Source organism: Drosophila mojavensis, unplaced genomic scaffold (genome assembly GCF_018153725.1).
Source record: "Drosophila mojavensis isolate 15081-1352.22 unplaced genomic scaffold, ASM1815372v1 contig_74, whole genome shotgun sequence".
Classification (NCBI taxonomy): Eukaryota; Metazoa; Arthropoda; class Insecta; order Diptera; family Drosophilidae; genus Drosophila; species Drosophila mojavensis.
In genome coordinates, this window is record NW_025318899.1 from 2,376,685 (window position 1) to 2,391,779 (window position 15,095).

General features: G+C 43.0%; 4 protein-coding genes across 7 annotated transcripts; 2 read left to right on the forward strand and 2 right to left on the reverse strand.

The window, feature by feature from the left end:
* Positions 1–100: 100 nt before the first annotated feature.
* LOC6586639 (roquin-1) lies at positions 101–5,141 on the forward strand. 4 transcript variants are annotated; one of them, XR_001448914.3, is made up of 5 exons: positions 101–209; positions 1,015–1,177; positions 1,240–3,630; positions 3,682–4,061; positions 4,125–5,141. XR_001448914.3 is itself a non-coding variant. In XM_032733244.2 (4 exons), exons 2-4 carry the CDS (start codon positions 1,016–1,018, stop codon positions 3,946–3,948), a joined length of 2,820 nt encoding a protein of 939 aa, XP_032589135.2. In that variant the 5' UTR covers positions 101–209; position 1,015; the 3' UTR covers positions 3,949–5,141. The 4 variants fall into 4 exon arrangements, 2 of the variants coding, with proteins under 2 accessions (XP_032589135.2, XP_002012250.3); XR_001448913.3 differs by having other exon boundaries at positions 4,514–5,141; XM_032733244.2 differs by having other exon boundaries at positions 3,682–5,141.
* A 2,843-nt stretch (positions 5,142–7,984) lies between these two features.
* Positions 7,985–9,090, reverse strand: LOC6586640 (alcohol dehydrogenase 2). Its single transcript, XM_002012215.3, has 4 exons — positions 8,903–9,090; positions 8,616–8,843; positions 8,383–8,556; positions 7,985–8,308 (listed from the first exon to the last, which is right to left on the reverse strand). Exons 1-4 carry the CDS (start codon positions 8,993–8,995, stop codon positions 8,030–8,032), a joined length of 774 nt encoding a protein of 257 aa, XP_002012251.1. The 5' UTR covers positions 8,996–9,090; the 3' UTR covers positions 7,985–8,029.
* A 1,051-nt stretch (positions 9,091–10,141) lies between these two features.
* Positions 10,142–11,342, forward strand: LOC6586641 (RNA-binding protein 25). The gene has a single exon (XM_032733268.2). The coding sequence runs from the start codon at positions 10,167–10,169 to the stop codon at positions 11,232–11,234; it is 1,068 nt and encodes a 355-aa protein (XP_032589159.2). The 5' UTR covers positions 10,142–10,166; the 3' UTR covers positions 11,235–11,342.
* Positions 11,343–11,747: 405 nt separating this feature from the next.
* Positions 11,748–14,806, reverse strand: LOC6586642. Its single transcript, XM_044010164.1, has 3 exons — positions 13,554–14,806; positions 13,272–13,376; positions 11,748–12,466 (listed from the first exon to the last, which is right to left on the reverse strand). Exons 1-3 carry the CDS (start codon positions 14,263–14,265, stop codon positions 11,808–11,810), a joined length of 1,476 nt encoding a protein of 491 aa, XP_043866099.1. The 5' UTR covers positions 14,266–14,806; the 3' UTR covers positions 11,748–11,807.
* Positions 14,807–15,095: the final 289 nt, after the last annotated feature.

Below are 15,095 nucleotides of genomic sequence, written 5' to 3' on the forward strand. Positions count from 1 at the left end.
CCAACAGCTGAGTCGGTATCGAATAGATGCCAATATCGATAGTTAGCGCTGCCACCATAACCTCTAACCATCGACTGTATAAAAATGCATCGAATATAATAAATATCGATAGTTTTCCAGTTCTACTCCCCATTTTTGTAAATCGCCAAATGAAAATTAAAAAAAACTTCGTACCTTTAATTTAATGCAATAATATGTGCAATTTGAAGGTGAGTTAACGATCACTAATCAATGGAGTGCAAAATACGAACAAATCAAATGAATACTGAAGTGAAAAGTGAAACGTAACACTGCCTCCAGCTTGCAGTTTGCCATTTGTCATTCATTTATAAAAAGGGGGGCTCGGGCACAGTCCTATTGGTAGGCTCAAGGACCGTCTGTTATATACGTATATATAGATATATTTCTATATATGTATATACGGGATGCTTGTTGTCGCACAGGACTGTTGATGGGGGGATCGCTGGTGACAAAAAAGTGTCTTTGTTTGAAGGAAAAAGAAAGCAGACGATGAGCTGATGACGTTGAACTACGTACAAATTTCTCCCCAGTTACATATACAAGGTGATAAATATATGAACGGCAGTTGTACATATATGTACTTATATATGTGTGAGTGAGTTTTTATACAAAGAAAATGACTATTAAATGTTTAAGGAAGTGCTGCGAGTTTTCAAATTCTTGCATATACATAGGTATGTGGCAAGCACACATACACACATGCGTGGACATATTGTATGAATACCAGCATACATGCAAATGTGTACAGCTATATATATATATACACTGTGAGCGTGTTTGAGAATGTGTGTGTGCTGTTGAACGACAGCTGACGTTGTTGGGGGTATCGAAACGGTATCGGTGCAGTGTATCGGTAATCGTAAAACAAGTTAAAAGCGCAACGTACTTCCCATGTACATATGTATTTATGTATATACATACATATTATTATTGACATAATAGATTGGATCATATATGTGTGTGTAAATCGAATGTTTTGCTCTGGTTTTATAGCATGCCGATTCAGGCGCCCTCATGGACAGACTTTCTCAACTGTCCCATCTGCTGCAATGAGTTTGAAGCCAGCCAGCGTGTGCCGATCAGCCTCGGCTGTGGCCACACTATATGCAAGCCCTGTCTGACCACACTCTACAATCGGCAATGTCCCTATGATCAGGTAAGAGCTATCATGAGCAACTCCTCAAACAAATTTAATTATTTTTTGATTGTGTAATTTAGACTCTAATTGTGACGGACATCAACAATTTGCCCTTTAACTATGCGTTACTGCAACTGGTGGGCAATGGAAATGGAAACGGAAATGGAAATGGAAATGGCAATGGCAGCAGTGGAAGTGGTGCAGTTGGTGATAAACGCGTGTCCAACAAGGAGGTGCAGCTGGCAGATTTGGCGCCAAGTGTGCTTAAGCTGCAGCCGGAGGAGCTCAAGTGCTATAAGCTGGGCAAGAAATGCATCGAAGAGTTGGCCCTGCATTTAAAGTCGTTTTTGAATTTGAATAGCAGTAATTTACTAACCAGGCCCATGCAACGCAAACTGGTCACTCTTGTCAATTGCCAGCTAATGGAGGAGGAAGGTCGTGTTCGTGCCTTGCGAGCTGCTCGTTCCTTGGGCGAACGTACCGTAACCGAGCTGATTCTACAGCATCAGAATCCACAGCAGCTCAGCTCGAATTTGTGGGCAGCGGTGCGAACGCGAGGATGTCAGTTCCTAGGTCCTGCCATGCAAGAGGAGGTACTCAAGCTCGTTTTGCTCGCTTTGGAAGAGGGCTCTGCGCTATCTCGCAAGGTGTTGGTCATGTTTGTGGTGCAGCGGCTGGAGCCGCACTTCCCGCAAGCCTCGAAGACAAGCATTGGTCATGTGGTGCAGCTGCTCTACCGCGCTAGCTGCTTTAAGGTGTCCAAGCGCGAGGCAGACTCTTCCCTGATGCAGCTCAAGGAGGAGTTTCGCACCTACGATGCACTGAGACGTGAACACGATGCACAGATTGTACAAATAGCCACAGAGGCTGGCCTACGGATTGCTCCCGAGCAATGGTCTTCGCTGTTGTACGGCGACATACAACACAAATCCCACATGCAGAGCATCATTGACAAGCTGCAGACGCCGTCCGCCTTTGCACAGTCCGTGCAGGAGCTGGTGATTGCACTGCAGCGCACCAGCGATCCGGCCAAGCTGGCGCTTTTGCACACTCATCTGCAATACTTGGCCAGCATTGATCCGTGCGTAGAGACAGCGGCCTGGGAGGATGTGTCGAAAGCTTTGGACGCTGTACGGCATGCTGTAATGGGCCTGGTTCAGTACTTGCAGCACCATGGCGTACGCAAGCCGCAGGACAGTAATCTCGCGGTTGGATCTGCGAACAACAACAACACCAAGTACAAAATTAGTCTGTGCCGCGATCTCAATAATCGACGCGTTTGTCCACGGGGAGCCAGCTGCACATTTGCCCATTCGCAGGAGGAAGTGGAGCGCTATCGAGCACGCAATCGTGGAAAGCATATTAAGTCACCCATGAACATGGCAATGCCCAACATGCCACCAGGCAATAAGAAGCCGTTGCCGTTGGCCAGCGAAGTGCCCACTGGTGCCATGCTGCCCATATCGCCCATACGCTATATGCAACCACCGCCACCAGCACCGCCTGCTCGCGGCTTTCTCGATCCCAATTGCAATATGCCACCAGCGGCACACAATCTATCGCCTGGTGCCGTACATCCACAGATGCTAAGTGCGCACCACAGTCCCATGGGGCGACAGCAGCAGCAGCAGCCACATACGGCGCTCAACGGACTGCTGGTGCCACCACCCCCACCCCCCTTGGGATACGAGCAACGCTTTAACTTTGCACCACCGCCACGCAATGCAGCGCGTATCAACCCACCGAACTACAATAGCAACAGCAACAACAGCAGCAACAGCAACCACAGCAACAACAATAACCTACATAATCACAAGAGCTTCTGCAGCATGCTTCCAGCGGATGTTTATCATGCGCCCTACTTTGGCAACGAGGCCAAAGGCAACGTCGAGATGTCACAAAAACTAGGCGGCAATAATCCATGGGAGCATCCATATATGCCGACGCTAGTGCCGCCACCGCCGCCGCCGTCCAGCAAAAATCCCAGTCGAGTTATGTCGACGATTTCACATGCAACAGCTGATACCTCATTTTATGAAAAGAAACCGCCGAGTACTGTTAACATTGAGCCGTTGGCCGAGGGTGCAGTGAATAGCGAATCCATGCCATTGTTTAGGCCCAGCAACACCGGCAGCACCAACAATAGCAACAACAACTGCAGCACCAACAACAACAACTCATTGATATTCTGGAATAACAGCAACAAGGATTCGGCGAACTTTGTGCGTTCCGATTCCATATTGGATGACGATGCGTCCACGTTTGATGTGCCCAGCGGGTCATCGATAAACAGCCGCTATGGTCCCATTTGTCCCAAACGCAATGTGACAAACAATTGGAACAACTGGCTCGTGGAGAATGAGACGAAAAACAATAATGAGTTCCTCAGCGAGAAGAGCACTAGCTATGCAGGATTTGAGCCCAAGCCAGGCTATAAACCAGAGCACAATGACAACACCAATGCCAATAAGGTGGGACATACAATTTAGTTAAGCTTCCCAGCTAATCAATTCCATTTACAGAACGTCGCTGGACGTGATAGCGTGTTCCTTTGGAATAGCGAACTGAATGCGAATGTCAGCAGCCCGGCGAGCAATTATTGGAACAGCAGCACAAGCAGCGCGCCAACGGAAAGACTGAAGCAGCAGGATAGGAAGCCAGTGCTGATGTCCGAGGATAGCGTGGAGGGTGGCATCGATAGCGGCATGATGAGCGAGCTGGAAAAGAAGCTAGTGGACATTGTGGAGGTCTGGTCAAATCCGGATGATAGCGGCATAAAGCTGGACTAGGCCAAGGATATAAATATATATATATAACAAAACATCGTTCGTTCGAATGATCGATGGAGTGGAAACATAATGCAATCATTTTACAAAATGTCATATAGAGGACATTACGACAGGTTTGTAAACCGCACAGCTAAGAAATTCTAGAATTTTGCAATCTAACTAACTTTAGCAAATAGTTAAAGGTTGATCATTATTCGATCGGTCCATGAAGTAAGATGAGACGTAACAGGAACAGAAACAGAACATAACAAAAGGAAAAAAATTCAAGAACATTTGGGTAGGGGAAATTAGAATTTTAATTATATAATTGTCTATTTAAAGGTGTTGTCAAGCATATATATATATATATGTATATATATACGATATATATATGTTATATATTTCATGTTCGGATTGATCGAACTATAGTCCGTATTATTGTTAATTTGGGTTTAATATTTGATTCACATAGTGCTTAGAATAATTGATGTCTACAACTAGCCACGATCTTTTAGCACAACAATAACATATAGATCTAGTATACTATTGAAATTGCTAACAAATTAATGATTCGCCATTTCCATAGGTGTTGTATAGTTGCTATCCAAATGTAGAAACACGATTGAAGGAAAGAGCGAGTCAAGCTGCAGGGGAAACATTATTCGCAGCGTCCGCTTAAAAGAAACTGTGTAGAGTCCCGCTATAAGAGCTCTAGACCTAGTTCCATGAGAGTACACGACTTTATCCCGATAAACCCCTTGCACTGGAATTCTATGCCAAAGTGCTAAAGCCAACATACATAATGCTGATATGATGCGTGTAGTTCCGAAGGCGGGTCGAGTGACTGAAGCGAATAAAAATACAATTTTTAGTTGGTTTTTATTTAAAGTTTTTAATAGATTTTTTATTAAATTTTCACCTTAATTATTAACTATGTGAAATCGAAAAACTATTTTTATATATACACTGAAAGCAAAATGGATATATGATATATATGCATATATATCTATATATCTATCTAAAGAGTTGGGATTAGAATTTGAGTAGGGGATTGGGGGGGGCGACCCACATACGTTTGATAATTTATATAAGTATGCGTGGATAAATGTTTATATTTCTTAAAGAAATTTTAATAACGCTATTGTGCGATGTTGTTAACTATTGTACTATATTATTAAATTTATTGAAAATAAATTAAAATCATGTCCCATTTACGTTGTACTCGTTGAACTGTAAACTTGCAGCCCTATTAAAATAACTACAAAATACTATATAATTGATATATAAATATATATTAAACTTATAATTAAATACGTATGTAATACATGCGTTAAAATTTTTAATTGATATATTAATATTATATATTAATATCAGAACGATAAACAAATATTAGTTTTTTTTTGTTTGCTTAAAGACTTGATTCTAAATGCTATAAACTAAAATGGATTTTTATATATATAGAAATATGAAATATATTTTAAGCAAAAGTCAAGAACCTATCATACCTATCTATCATAGTATATAACAGAGATCGAGCGATGCTACATGAAACATATATAAATATATATATATATATAACTGATCCTGATTTGATCTATATTAGAAATGAATATGTTTATTAAAATGATATGTATAAAAGAAAGCAAAGAAAAATATAGACAGCAAGCTGATCGATCCAATGTATATTTAATTTTCTCAGTTGTTAATGCGATAACAGAGTGTTCTGTTTGGTTAAAACAAGCAATACATACATATTTATTTATGTTTTTTTATATAGAAAATGATATTGTATGTATATGCAGAAAAAGAATATGTACCTATGTATGTATATTTCCAATAAGTTCATTTGGATATTGTATAATGTAATAAGGAAAGAAATGAATTGATGAGCACTGAATGCGATCGATATATATATATATATGAAAACGAATGAGATTTGTAATATGTATTTGTAATTTGTTTGCAAAACCAATTTGGTCTCTAGTTCCACATTTTCGTTAAGTGTTGTTAAACGAATCATCAAGCAAACTTACACATCCGAAACCTTAAACCTTTTGTGTACTTAAAAGACACCGCACACGAATTGAAAAATTGAATATGTATAGTGATCGTGGTGCAGCTCAAGTCTAAGCCCAATGGGTTCATAACTGACATTGTTGAAGTTTTGTAAGCCCTTAACAAAAATGATTATATCTCTGCTTGAAGAACTTCGGTTCCAAGTGTAAATCGTCAAAAAAGAAGGAAAAACTAACTATTTTCTATATGCTATATATTATGATATGTATTATATTTAATACACGTATTTTTTGTATTATTACTAAATATTATATTAAGTCGATTTCGATTTCTGTTAACCCTCCCAAGAAAAAAAAAAAAAAAAAAGAAACAATTTTTATTTATTTTATTTTGCCAATAAATTTTTCGATTAAATTTCATTTTTTTGCTTTTGATTTTAATTTTAGGTTAATATATGAGTCATATTTATAGATATATGTGCGTTATAAAGAACGCGTGTATGCAACATATCAGAGCCGATTATACATTTAGCTAATTGAAAACTTAGAAACTTAAACGATACCACCACCCACTAAGAAATAACGAAATACCACCCGAAGTTAACTATGATTAAGTAAACAGTAAACTAGTAATCTAGTTATGGACAATCGATTCAAAGTTCTGAGACACAATTCTCAACTAACGTCATATACATAGTTATATATACTAATACTAATTATATATATGTATAAAGATCTATATACATGTATATGCCTATTTGATATAGACGCTTCTGTTCCTCTTGTGATTAGGGTTAGTGAAGTTCGACAAACATAAATTAACTGAATACCAAACTTTGCAATCTGAGTGTAATAGATATATGCATATATGTATATACAGTATTTATATAGTATATAGAAAGCTGATCTACGCTCTACTCAAGTGCTTCACGAAATATAAAAGTAGCTGCAAAAACCATGCGCTTCTTTTCAATTGGCCAAGTGACTTACAATAGTTTATCTATCCATGTATAGTATATACGCTTCCAACCTGATGCATCAAATGTGTTGGGCCACGGACAATACCAGAATATCGAAAATACTAAGAAGAATACAAAAAAATACAAAAAAAATACCAAAGTTCATGCTATACACCAACATTTTGCCAGCTATCTAAACAAATAGAAATCCCATGAAATGTCCACACTTTGAATATATGTACAAAACATGAAAATAATAATAATAATATATAATAATAAATGATATATGGAATATTCAGCGATGAGGCATAGATTTGTGTTATTATAGTTGGAGAATCTTAAATTGTGATGATGTGAAATTTACAGTTAACATATGAACTACTCCCAGTTTAATGGGAGAACAAACAAATGTCTTTATATTTCCATAGATATGTACTAATTATTATTAAAATAATAATCTTAAACTAACTAACTAATTGTAAAAGCATACCATAACCGATCTTAAACAACTAATATACATACATATATATACAACTACAAGCTGCTGTATCTGACAGATACTTTTGTCTTGTTTTTGTAATTGTTCCAGCGTCGGTCTTAAAACCAACTCAATTAATTATATATATATATTTGTGTGTAATTTTTTTGTGTGCTGAATTTTCTTCATAAACTTCAGAAATATAAATGTATTAGAAATTGAGCAAAACTTAACGAATTAATGTGTGTGTGTGCGAGAATTCTCAATAAAAGTTATTAAATAATACTAATAGTAGATGTGCTTTATATGAAGAAGTAATGACAGAACTTGGGTGGGTTTTTAAACACAAACAAAGAACAAAATTCGAAAAACAAAACTGTCGAACATATGGAATTTATTAAACATTTTGTTTTAACAATTATAATATAATACTATATTCAAGCTCGTTCAAGCACAGTCAACACTTTCAGCTAGTGTCATCTGACCATAGTCTTGCGTTCGATTCTTGTGGTTTGATTCTAATGCATATAAAAATTTCTGTGGTTGATTATGAGTAAGATTTTCGAATGATGCGAGAGTTTAGCACAATTAACAAGTCTGGAAAGTTGATTTGATATATTTCAAATATTTTTATTGCATTTGGAGTATGCTCAGCTCTGCAGCGTTGGCCTCCACATAACGGGCATATCGAGTTCTTTCATTTCGCCCAGCTCCAGCAGCCAGACGCTGCCATTTTTGCCCTGTTCGATGACCTTGACGAGATTCGAGGCACAGATCTCGGGAGATTGGACCTTGTGTGTGTGCTTGTCGATGGTTGTGCGAGGCTTGAATGTCATCTTGTTCATCATGTCGAAGAGCAGAGGCGTGTCCGTAAACCCTGGACAGACGGTTATAAAAGCAACGCCAGTCTGCTCATAAAATTGCGCACTCTGGGAGGTATAAAGAGAAAGAGAGAGAGATAGAGAGTTAATCTTAGTTGAAATTTAAGTCTGGTGATACGCACTCCAAGTCCTCGAGTGAAGGCTGTCACACCATGCTTGGCGGCCGAGTAGACGGACATGAGTGGAGTTGGTTGAATTCCAGCCACCGAAGAGATGTTGATCACGACTCCACCTCGACCGCTCTTGCTCTTATCCATGTGCTCCAAGGCTATAAAGGAGCTTTGGATTAAGCCTAGCTGAAAAGTGAAGCTGTTTATTCGCTGGAATACTAGATAGGTTATCTAAATTGTCCCACCAGATTAATTTGAATTGTCAGCTCCACAAAGTTGTCGTTCATCAGGCCAATGCCGTTCACAACCACATCGAAGTGACCCAAGCGTTCAGCCGCTGCCTTGTAGGCTGCCTCAATCTCTGACTTCTGGGTGATGTCCACTTTTTGATAGAATATATCAGTATTTGGATATTGCGCCTGCCATGCCGCCAAGAGCTGCTCGTTCAGCGTCAGATCGAATATGGCCAGCGCCTAAAAGGTCCACAGAGAGTTGAGGAGGAAAACTTGTCTCTATCGAACGTCGAACCCACCTTGATCTGGCGTTCGAGCAGCTGGGCGCAAGCCTTTTGGCCAATACCCCCAAAGCCACCGAGGTAAACCACATTTTTACCAGTCAAATCCATTCTCAATTAACACTTTTCAGTTTCGGAAGATAAATGTATCAACATTTCTTGGCTAATGCTACTCAGCTTGCTTTCGGCTCGGCGTTTGCTTCACAACTGATCGCCGTTCACTGGAACTAGAACTGAGACTTTGGCCGTTTGAGTCTATCAGTTTGAGTCGGCTTTTCGAGTCTCAGATACTCTCCTCCCTGTTGAGGCTAGAGAGTTTTAAAGGGGAATATAAGATCGCCTTCGAAAGTGCGCAGCTGTTTCCTAGGGCAGTTCCAATTCGGAAAGCCGATACTTAACTGCTTCGTGGGAGATGAAAACAGAATATAGTGTTTATTGTTGGATTAATGTAAGATGTGAAAAGAGTTGTCTTATATGTAAATTAGATCAGGTTTGATAAAGATGTTAAAGTTAGCTTATTTTATCAGACTCATTACTAGGCTAACCAAACCAATTGAAAATGTTCTATTGGGCTTGATATACATAAGTTGATATCTCTCTCGGTTTTTGTCTATTTTTTCTCTGTATCTTTTTGACTCCATTCTCTATTATTCTCTTTTCTATGTCTCCTCCTGAAATAGAGAGATACTCCATATCATCTCTCGTTATATCTTTATTTTGCTCTGTCTCTATAGCTGACCATCTATTCTATTTCTCTGTATATTCTTATCTCACTTTCTCACTGGCCGACATACTCCCTCGCTTTCACTAGCTTTCTCCCTCTCTTCCTGTTTATCTCTCTCCCTCACTTTTGGCATGTCTCCCCCGTCTATCCCTCTCTCTGTGCTTGTCTCTGTTTTCTGTTTTCCGCTTCCTCTGTTGATTGCTGCTCGCCGGAACTTAAGTGCTTGCAAATCGTGAAGCCCTAGGAGGGCGTTTGCAAGTGCGTGGGCCAATTGCGCAATCTGCGAGCTGCTCAGATCGGGTGTATCCGCATCCATGCGCAAGCAATATCAATATTAAGTTCACTATTACAACATCGAGGCTTTGCCAGCTGCCGTGGCGGTTTGTAAGCGGATCGGTTGGAGATGCCATTTGGGAAGGTCATTGCGCAGACACTGCGGGCTTGGGTTACCAGCGAAGTGGTGCAAGTGGTGCAGATGTGCTCAGCTATAAATAACCACAACGTTAGTCATTGCAGCATCAGTTTGAACGCAATCAACAAATCGATTAGATCGACAGGATGCATCGCTTCATTTGTTTATTAGCCACAGTTGTTGCAGCTTCGTGGAGCCTTGCAGCGGGCTCCACTTCAAGACCCATCATCAAGATCACGCGTACTGCAGCGCCGTCAGTTCAACGCGGCTACCAGGAGCAGGACACAGCGCGCGCCTTCTACTCCTACGGCTACAGCGACGAGAATGCAGCCAGAGCGGAGTATACCGCATTGGATGGTACCTCGCGTGGCTTCTACTCCTATGTGGATCCCAATGGAGAGCTGCAGACGGTCAAGTACAAGGCAGGCGGTCGGGACGGCTTCAAAGCGGAGGGTACCAATCTGCCCAAAGCACCCGTTGATGACAAGAAGCCACCATTGCCAGTGAACGACACGGCTGAGGTCCAGCAGGCGCGTGAGGCCCACCTCAATGCTGTACGCGAAGCTCAGCAGGCAGAAAAGCAGCAGCAGCAGCAGCAGCAGCAGGAGCAGGAGAAGGAGCAGCAGCAGAGCGGGGAAGAGCGCCTGAGTGATGAGGATGCAGATATACTGGAACGGGTGCGGGCAGAGCTGACTTCCATGCTGGCGGAGCGACAGCGGGGCGAGGCTCAGCAGAAGAATCAGAAAGAGGAGGCAACAGCAGCAAAGGAGAACAACAGCCAGGAGGAGGAAGCAGACAGACAGCAGGAGAGGCAGCTGGAGAGACAGCGGGAGCGGCAGAGCGAGCAGGAGAGGGAGCTAGAGCGCGAGCGAGAGAGGAAACAGGAGCGCGAAAGAAAACAGAAAACAAAACAGGAGCGGGAACGCACACAGACCCAAGCCATTCCGCGCCCACGCGAGCAACGCCTCAAGCAGTCGAGCGATGCCAACGATATGCGTCTGCGCACCGTCTACAGCCTGGAGGACCTCAGGTCCAGCAGCTACCTGAAACTGAGCGATTTAAGCGAGGATCGTCAGGATGTCCGTGTGCCAGTGAGCGCCTATTACTCCTACGTCTCACCCGATGCCAAATACAGCGTGACCACTCCCACCGAGCTGAGAACCCTGCGACCCGTTGCACTGAGTCGCAGCCTGGTCTTGAGTAAACGGAACTAGAATACATATGTATGTGTGTGTAAGGACTTGTTGACCCTGGTGAAATTCGGACTTTATTTAATCTTAGTGCTAAGAATAAATGCATTCTGTGCACCATAGTGCCCTACATATGTGAGTTGTGTAAGAGGGAGGGTGATAAGGAAAAGGCGGCTATCTACGTCTTTAGCCTATGGAGGGATACGAGGCGCAGACTACGCTAATATGGCTTAAAGGTCAATTCTCTATCAGTGGAGGATTGCGACTCTCTTTTTCAAAGCATCATTATGAATCGCAACACCTTATAGCTTACCTATTTTAGAGAAGAACATTATTCCCACTGAGGGATTAAAGTTAAATTCTCTAGAATTCTCCTTTCTTCTTCGTTTTTGAATCTATAACCTGAGCATAGAGAGCAATCAATTTAGTTCCATTTGAGCAGGAAGTCTTCTCTATGATTCGCTGACTATCCAAGCGCTTCGGCCTACTGCTGCCCTTACTTAAATAAAGATACTCCAATTCTAATTTCACATTATTTCAATATTTATTAACAGAAACCAAAACAAATGCGTTCATGGAATGACAAATTTGGGAAGCTTAAGCCACTGGCAGATATGCACGTGTGGGTGGTGCAGCCTTCAGCAGGGAGTTGTACTTGTAAACGTAGCCACTGGCTGGCCGATAGACGTACAGGGGCTGGGAGATGATGTTGTAGCTGGGCTGAATGGCTGCTTTGATGACTGGCTTGGTTAGCTGATGGCGCAGCTTCTCCGCCTCGAACCGCTTGAAGAAGGCCACCTTGGCGGCCGCCACCTCTGGTGTATCCTGTACAGGTGACAAAGATGAGCCGCCAGCCAAACGCAGCTTGGCCTCTGCATGGGCAGCCAGATGCTGGGCGCGCAGCTGGGCAACCTCTGGCGTCTCCTTGTTTGGCTGCTGCTGCAGGCTGCTCGAGGTGATGCGAAAGCCGGCCGCATCCGCCGTGTAGCCCACCGTCTGGCGCTCTCCACGGGCATCCACATAGCTGTAGGAGCCGTGCGTGACACCATCTGCGGTGCGTGTCTCGTGCTTGGAGTAGAGTGGAGCCGTGTAGCCGTAGGCATACTGACCGTGCTCATCCTGGCTGTGGTACTGGGTGATGGTGCCGGCTGCCGGTGGTGCGCCATAGTCCAGCAGTGAGCCACCCAAAGCAGCGCGCAGTGGTGCAAGCAGCAGGCAGAGATAAAAGCTCAAGTTCAGTGGCTGCATCTTTGTTTCTTTTGGATTTCCTTAGTTGGTCTTCTTGGGTGGGTTGGTTAAGAGGCGCTGCTAGTGTCGTGGACTAGTACTCGCTCTAGAGAACTCTGTGCGGTTTTGTGGTGCAGTGGTTGCTTTTTATAGCCGCCTTACAGTTGCCACAAAAAAGAAGAAGCTAACTCTGCCATTTCGTGCGTTCTTCGGGAAGGTCGTCCAGTTTACTTTCATATTCCCTGTTTTTTCGGGCTTCATTGTTGATGTTGTTGTTGTTGTTGTTGCTGTGGCTCTTCCTCTTCCACTGTTTGTACATAAATATTTTGTCGATTTCAACAAGTTGAGCATAAATTTGTACACAAAAGCCGCAATTTGTTTCCATCTGCCAGGCAGAGGCAACAGCGAACCCAAGAACTTAATCAGGCCAGCTTTTGCACGTCCCTAAGGTCAAGGAACCAGCAGCTACCTTTTGATATATGTTGTTTATGCCGCTATTAAATATAATTGAAATCAAAATATCCGAATATACGAATATTTATGAAATGTTGCCCATTCAGCTGTAGCCAAAAACGTGAATGAGCTGAATCCAAGTGGAATTCCTGCTTCAATCGATTCGATTGACTGATTCATTTGCTTGACAATGTGGAGGGCGCATAATTTCAGTGACTTCTTTTGCAGAGGTTTGTCTTCAAATATTTTACCATAGAGAGATGAGCCTACGCAGTGAGTAGGTAATCAATGATCAAACAATAGTAGTATATCAATATTATATTAAATGGAGCTGCATTGCTCCTGACCCAGGGAACCTTAGCAAGAAAACCTTGGACTTACGCTTTGACAGCGGTAGAGGCAGAAGCAGATTCATAGGTAGAGCCAGAGAGAGTGGTAGAGGCAGAGGCAGAGGCAGACGCATCAAATAACCAATATTGAGGGTGTCTCTTACCACATCAACATATTACTGATCCATTATATCTACCTCTAATTCTATATGTTCAAGAAAGAGCTATCATAGTGTGCGAATCTCTAAGATCAATTCTCAATTCAAAAGGCCACACAACATAGTTGTCCAATCTCTTTATTAGCTCCTGAAATGCATGACAAATTGAACTTAGTAATAGAAACCGGAGCTGTAATAGCGCGGAATGCTGTAGATTGAGTGCACGGGCAGAATGACATGGGAGCTGGTGCTGGGCACGGATCGACCGCTGATCAGTTCGTTGCGTAGAGCCTCGGAGGCGACGCGTTTGAGATGGATCGACTTGGCGGCGGCTACCTCGGCTGTGTCGGCGACGGGAAGAGGCAGGCCCACACCTGAGTGGCCGACTGACTGAGCTCCGCCTGACTGTTGAGCCTGCGCCAGATGCAGTCGAGCCGCCTCATGAGCCGCCAGATGGCGAGTAGTTGCGGCGGCAACTTCGACGGCGTCAGCACGATTGTTGGCAGCGGCGGCGGCAGTTGCAGCGGAAATGTCTCCGCCTGACGAGCTGACCGCACGAAACTGCTGCGGCAAGTTCGTGGCAGCCACATGGAAGCCCTGGTCGTCGGCCCTGTAGTCCACGGTCTGCAGCTTGCCAGCTGCATCGCGGTAGCTGTAGCTGCCGCGAGTGATGCCATCGATGCTGCGGAACTCCTGCTTGCTGGAGTGCGGCTCGGCATAGCCGTAGGCATACTGACCCAGTACGTCTTGCGTTTGATACTGCTGCTGCGTAGGAGTTACGACGGCGCTGCCCTGAGCCGTGTACACCAACGGGTAGCTGGAGTAGACGGCCAGGCCCTGGGCCAGCGCCAAGCTGGAGGCCACCAGAGAGAGCACCAGGAATTGCATGCTGAAATGTAAGTTGAAGCTGCGTCTAGAACTTTGAAGTTCTTACTGCATTAGGCTAGCTGCCGTCAGGTCCTTTTATACCAAAACCGCCCGTTCGCCTCTACAGGTTCTGTCAGGTTCTAGTTCTCGCTTGGGTTCTAGGCACCGGCTTTCGCCCTCTGGGCTGAGTTGTTCTATAACGAGCTGGCTGTCCACTTGCATCGCTGTCATCGTTAACGGCAACTGCCCCGACAGAGGCGTCAATTTGGCTTAATTGTAGCAAGGCTCAGCTCGGCGGACAGCATCGTACGCAGGCAGCACACTCCAGAGCTAAGCCAAACAGTTTCTTATCACATGTTGGCCGCATCAGGCGGCCAAGAGGCCATCGCGCGAGCCACTGAGATCAAGGCCATGACCACGAGCTGGCGAGCGGCGGCTGTGCAGCAGGGGCCTATGTAAGCGATATTCAATTGTAATACCCTGTAGATGAAGCCAGAGAATAAGCGAGGCTATGATAAGTTGGCATAAGTGTGTGTAGACTATGGAAGAGGTAGTTCATATAAAGTGGGATATATAACAGGAAGAGTTATTAATAAATATATAAATATAGTATATAAAAATTTGTGTAAACAAATATAGTTAGAGTATTTTTGTGTCTGCTAAATAAAATGTATGCAGAATTTAGTATGCAACGACAGGAAAAAAATTAAATAAAATGCTTAAATAATAATCATAAGTATTTTTTGAAGTTTAGGAGTCTAGCATAGTCTATAATACTACCTCTAATAAATAAAAAATATATATTAAAATAAATTAAATTAAATGTTTTTACATTCACATTATATACATAC

Bases quoted from the DNA above. Each gene is read 5' to 3' on its own strand.
- LOC6586639 (XM_032733244.2), top strand. From the start codon at position 1,016: ATGCCGATTCAGGCGCCCTCATGGACAGACTTTCTCAACTGTCCCATC. The intron at 1,178-1,239 runs GTAAGAGCTATC...TGTGTAATTTAG, and splicing joins GGCAATGTCCCTATGATCAG to ACTCTAATTGTGACGGACAT. The intron at 3,631-3,681 runs GTGGGACATACA...TTCCATTTACAG, and splicing joins ACAACACCAATGCCAATAAG to AACGTCGCTGGACGTGATAG.
- LOC6586641 (XM_032733268.2), top strand. From the start codon at position 10,167: ATGCATCGCTTCATTTGTTTATTAGCCACAGTTGTTGCAGCTTCGTGG.
- LOC6586640 (XM_002012215.3), bottom strand. From the start codon at position 8,995: ATGGATTTGACTGGTAAAAATGTGGTTTACCTCGGTGGCTTTGGGGGT. The intron at 8,844-8,902 runs GTGGGTTCGACG...TGGACCTTTTAG, and splicing joins TGCTCGAACGCCAGATCAAG to GCGCTGGCCATATTCGATCT. The intron at 8,309-8,382 runs GTGCGTATCACC...TATACCTCCCAG, and splicing joins CCTTCACTCGAGGACTTGGA to AGTGCGCAATTTTATGAGCA.
- LOC6586642 (XM_044010164.1), bottom strand. From the start codon at position 14,265: ATGCAATTCCTGGTGCTCTCTCTGGTGGCCTCCAGCTTGGCGCTGGCC. The intron at 13,377-13,553 runs ACTAAGTTCAAT...ATGTGGTAAGAG, and splicing joins TTACAGCTCCGGTTTCTATT to ACACCCTCAATATTGGTTAT. The intron at 12,467-13,271 runs GTAAGTCCAAGG...GAAATCCAAAAG, and splicing joins GCCTCTACCGCTGTCAAAGC to AAACAAAGATGCAGCCACTG.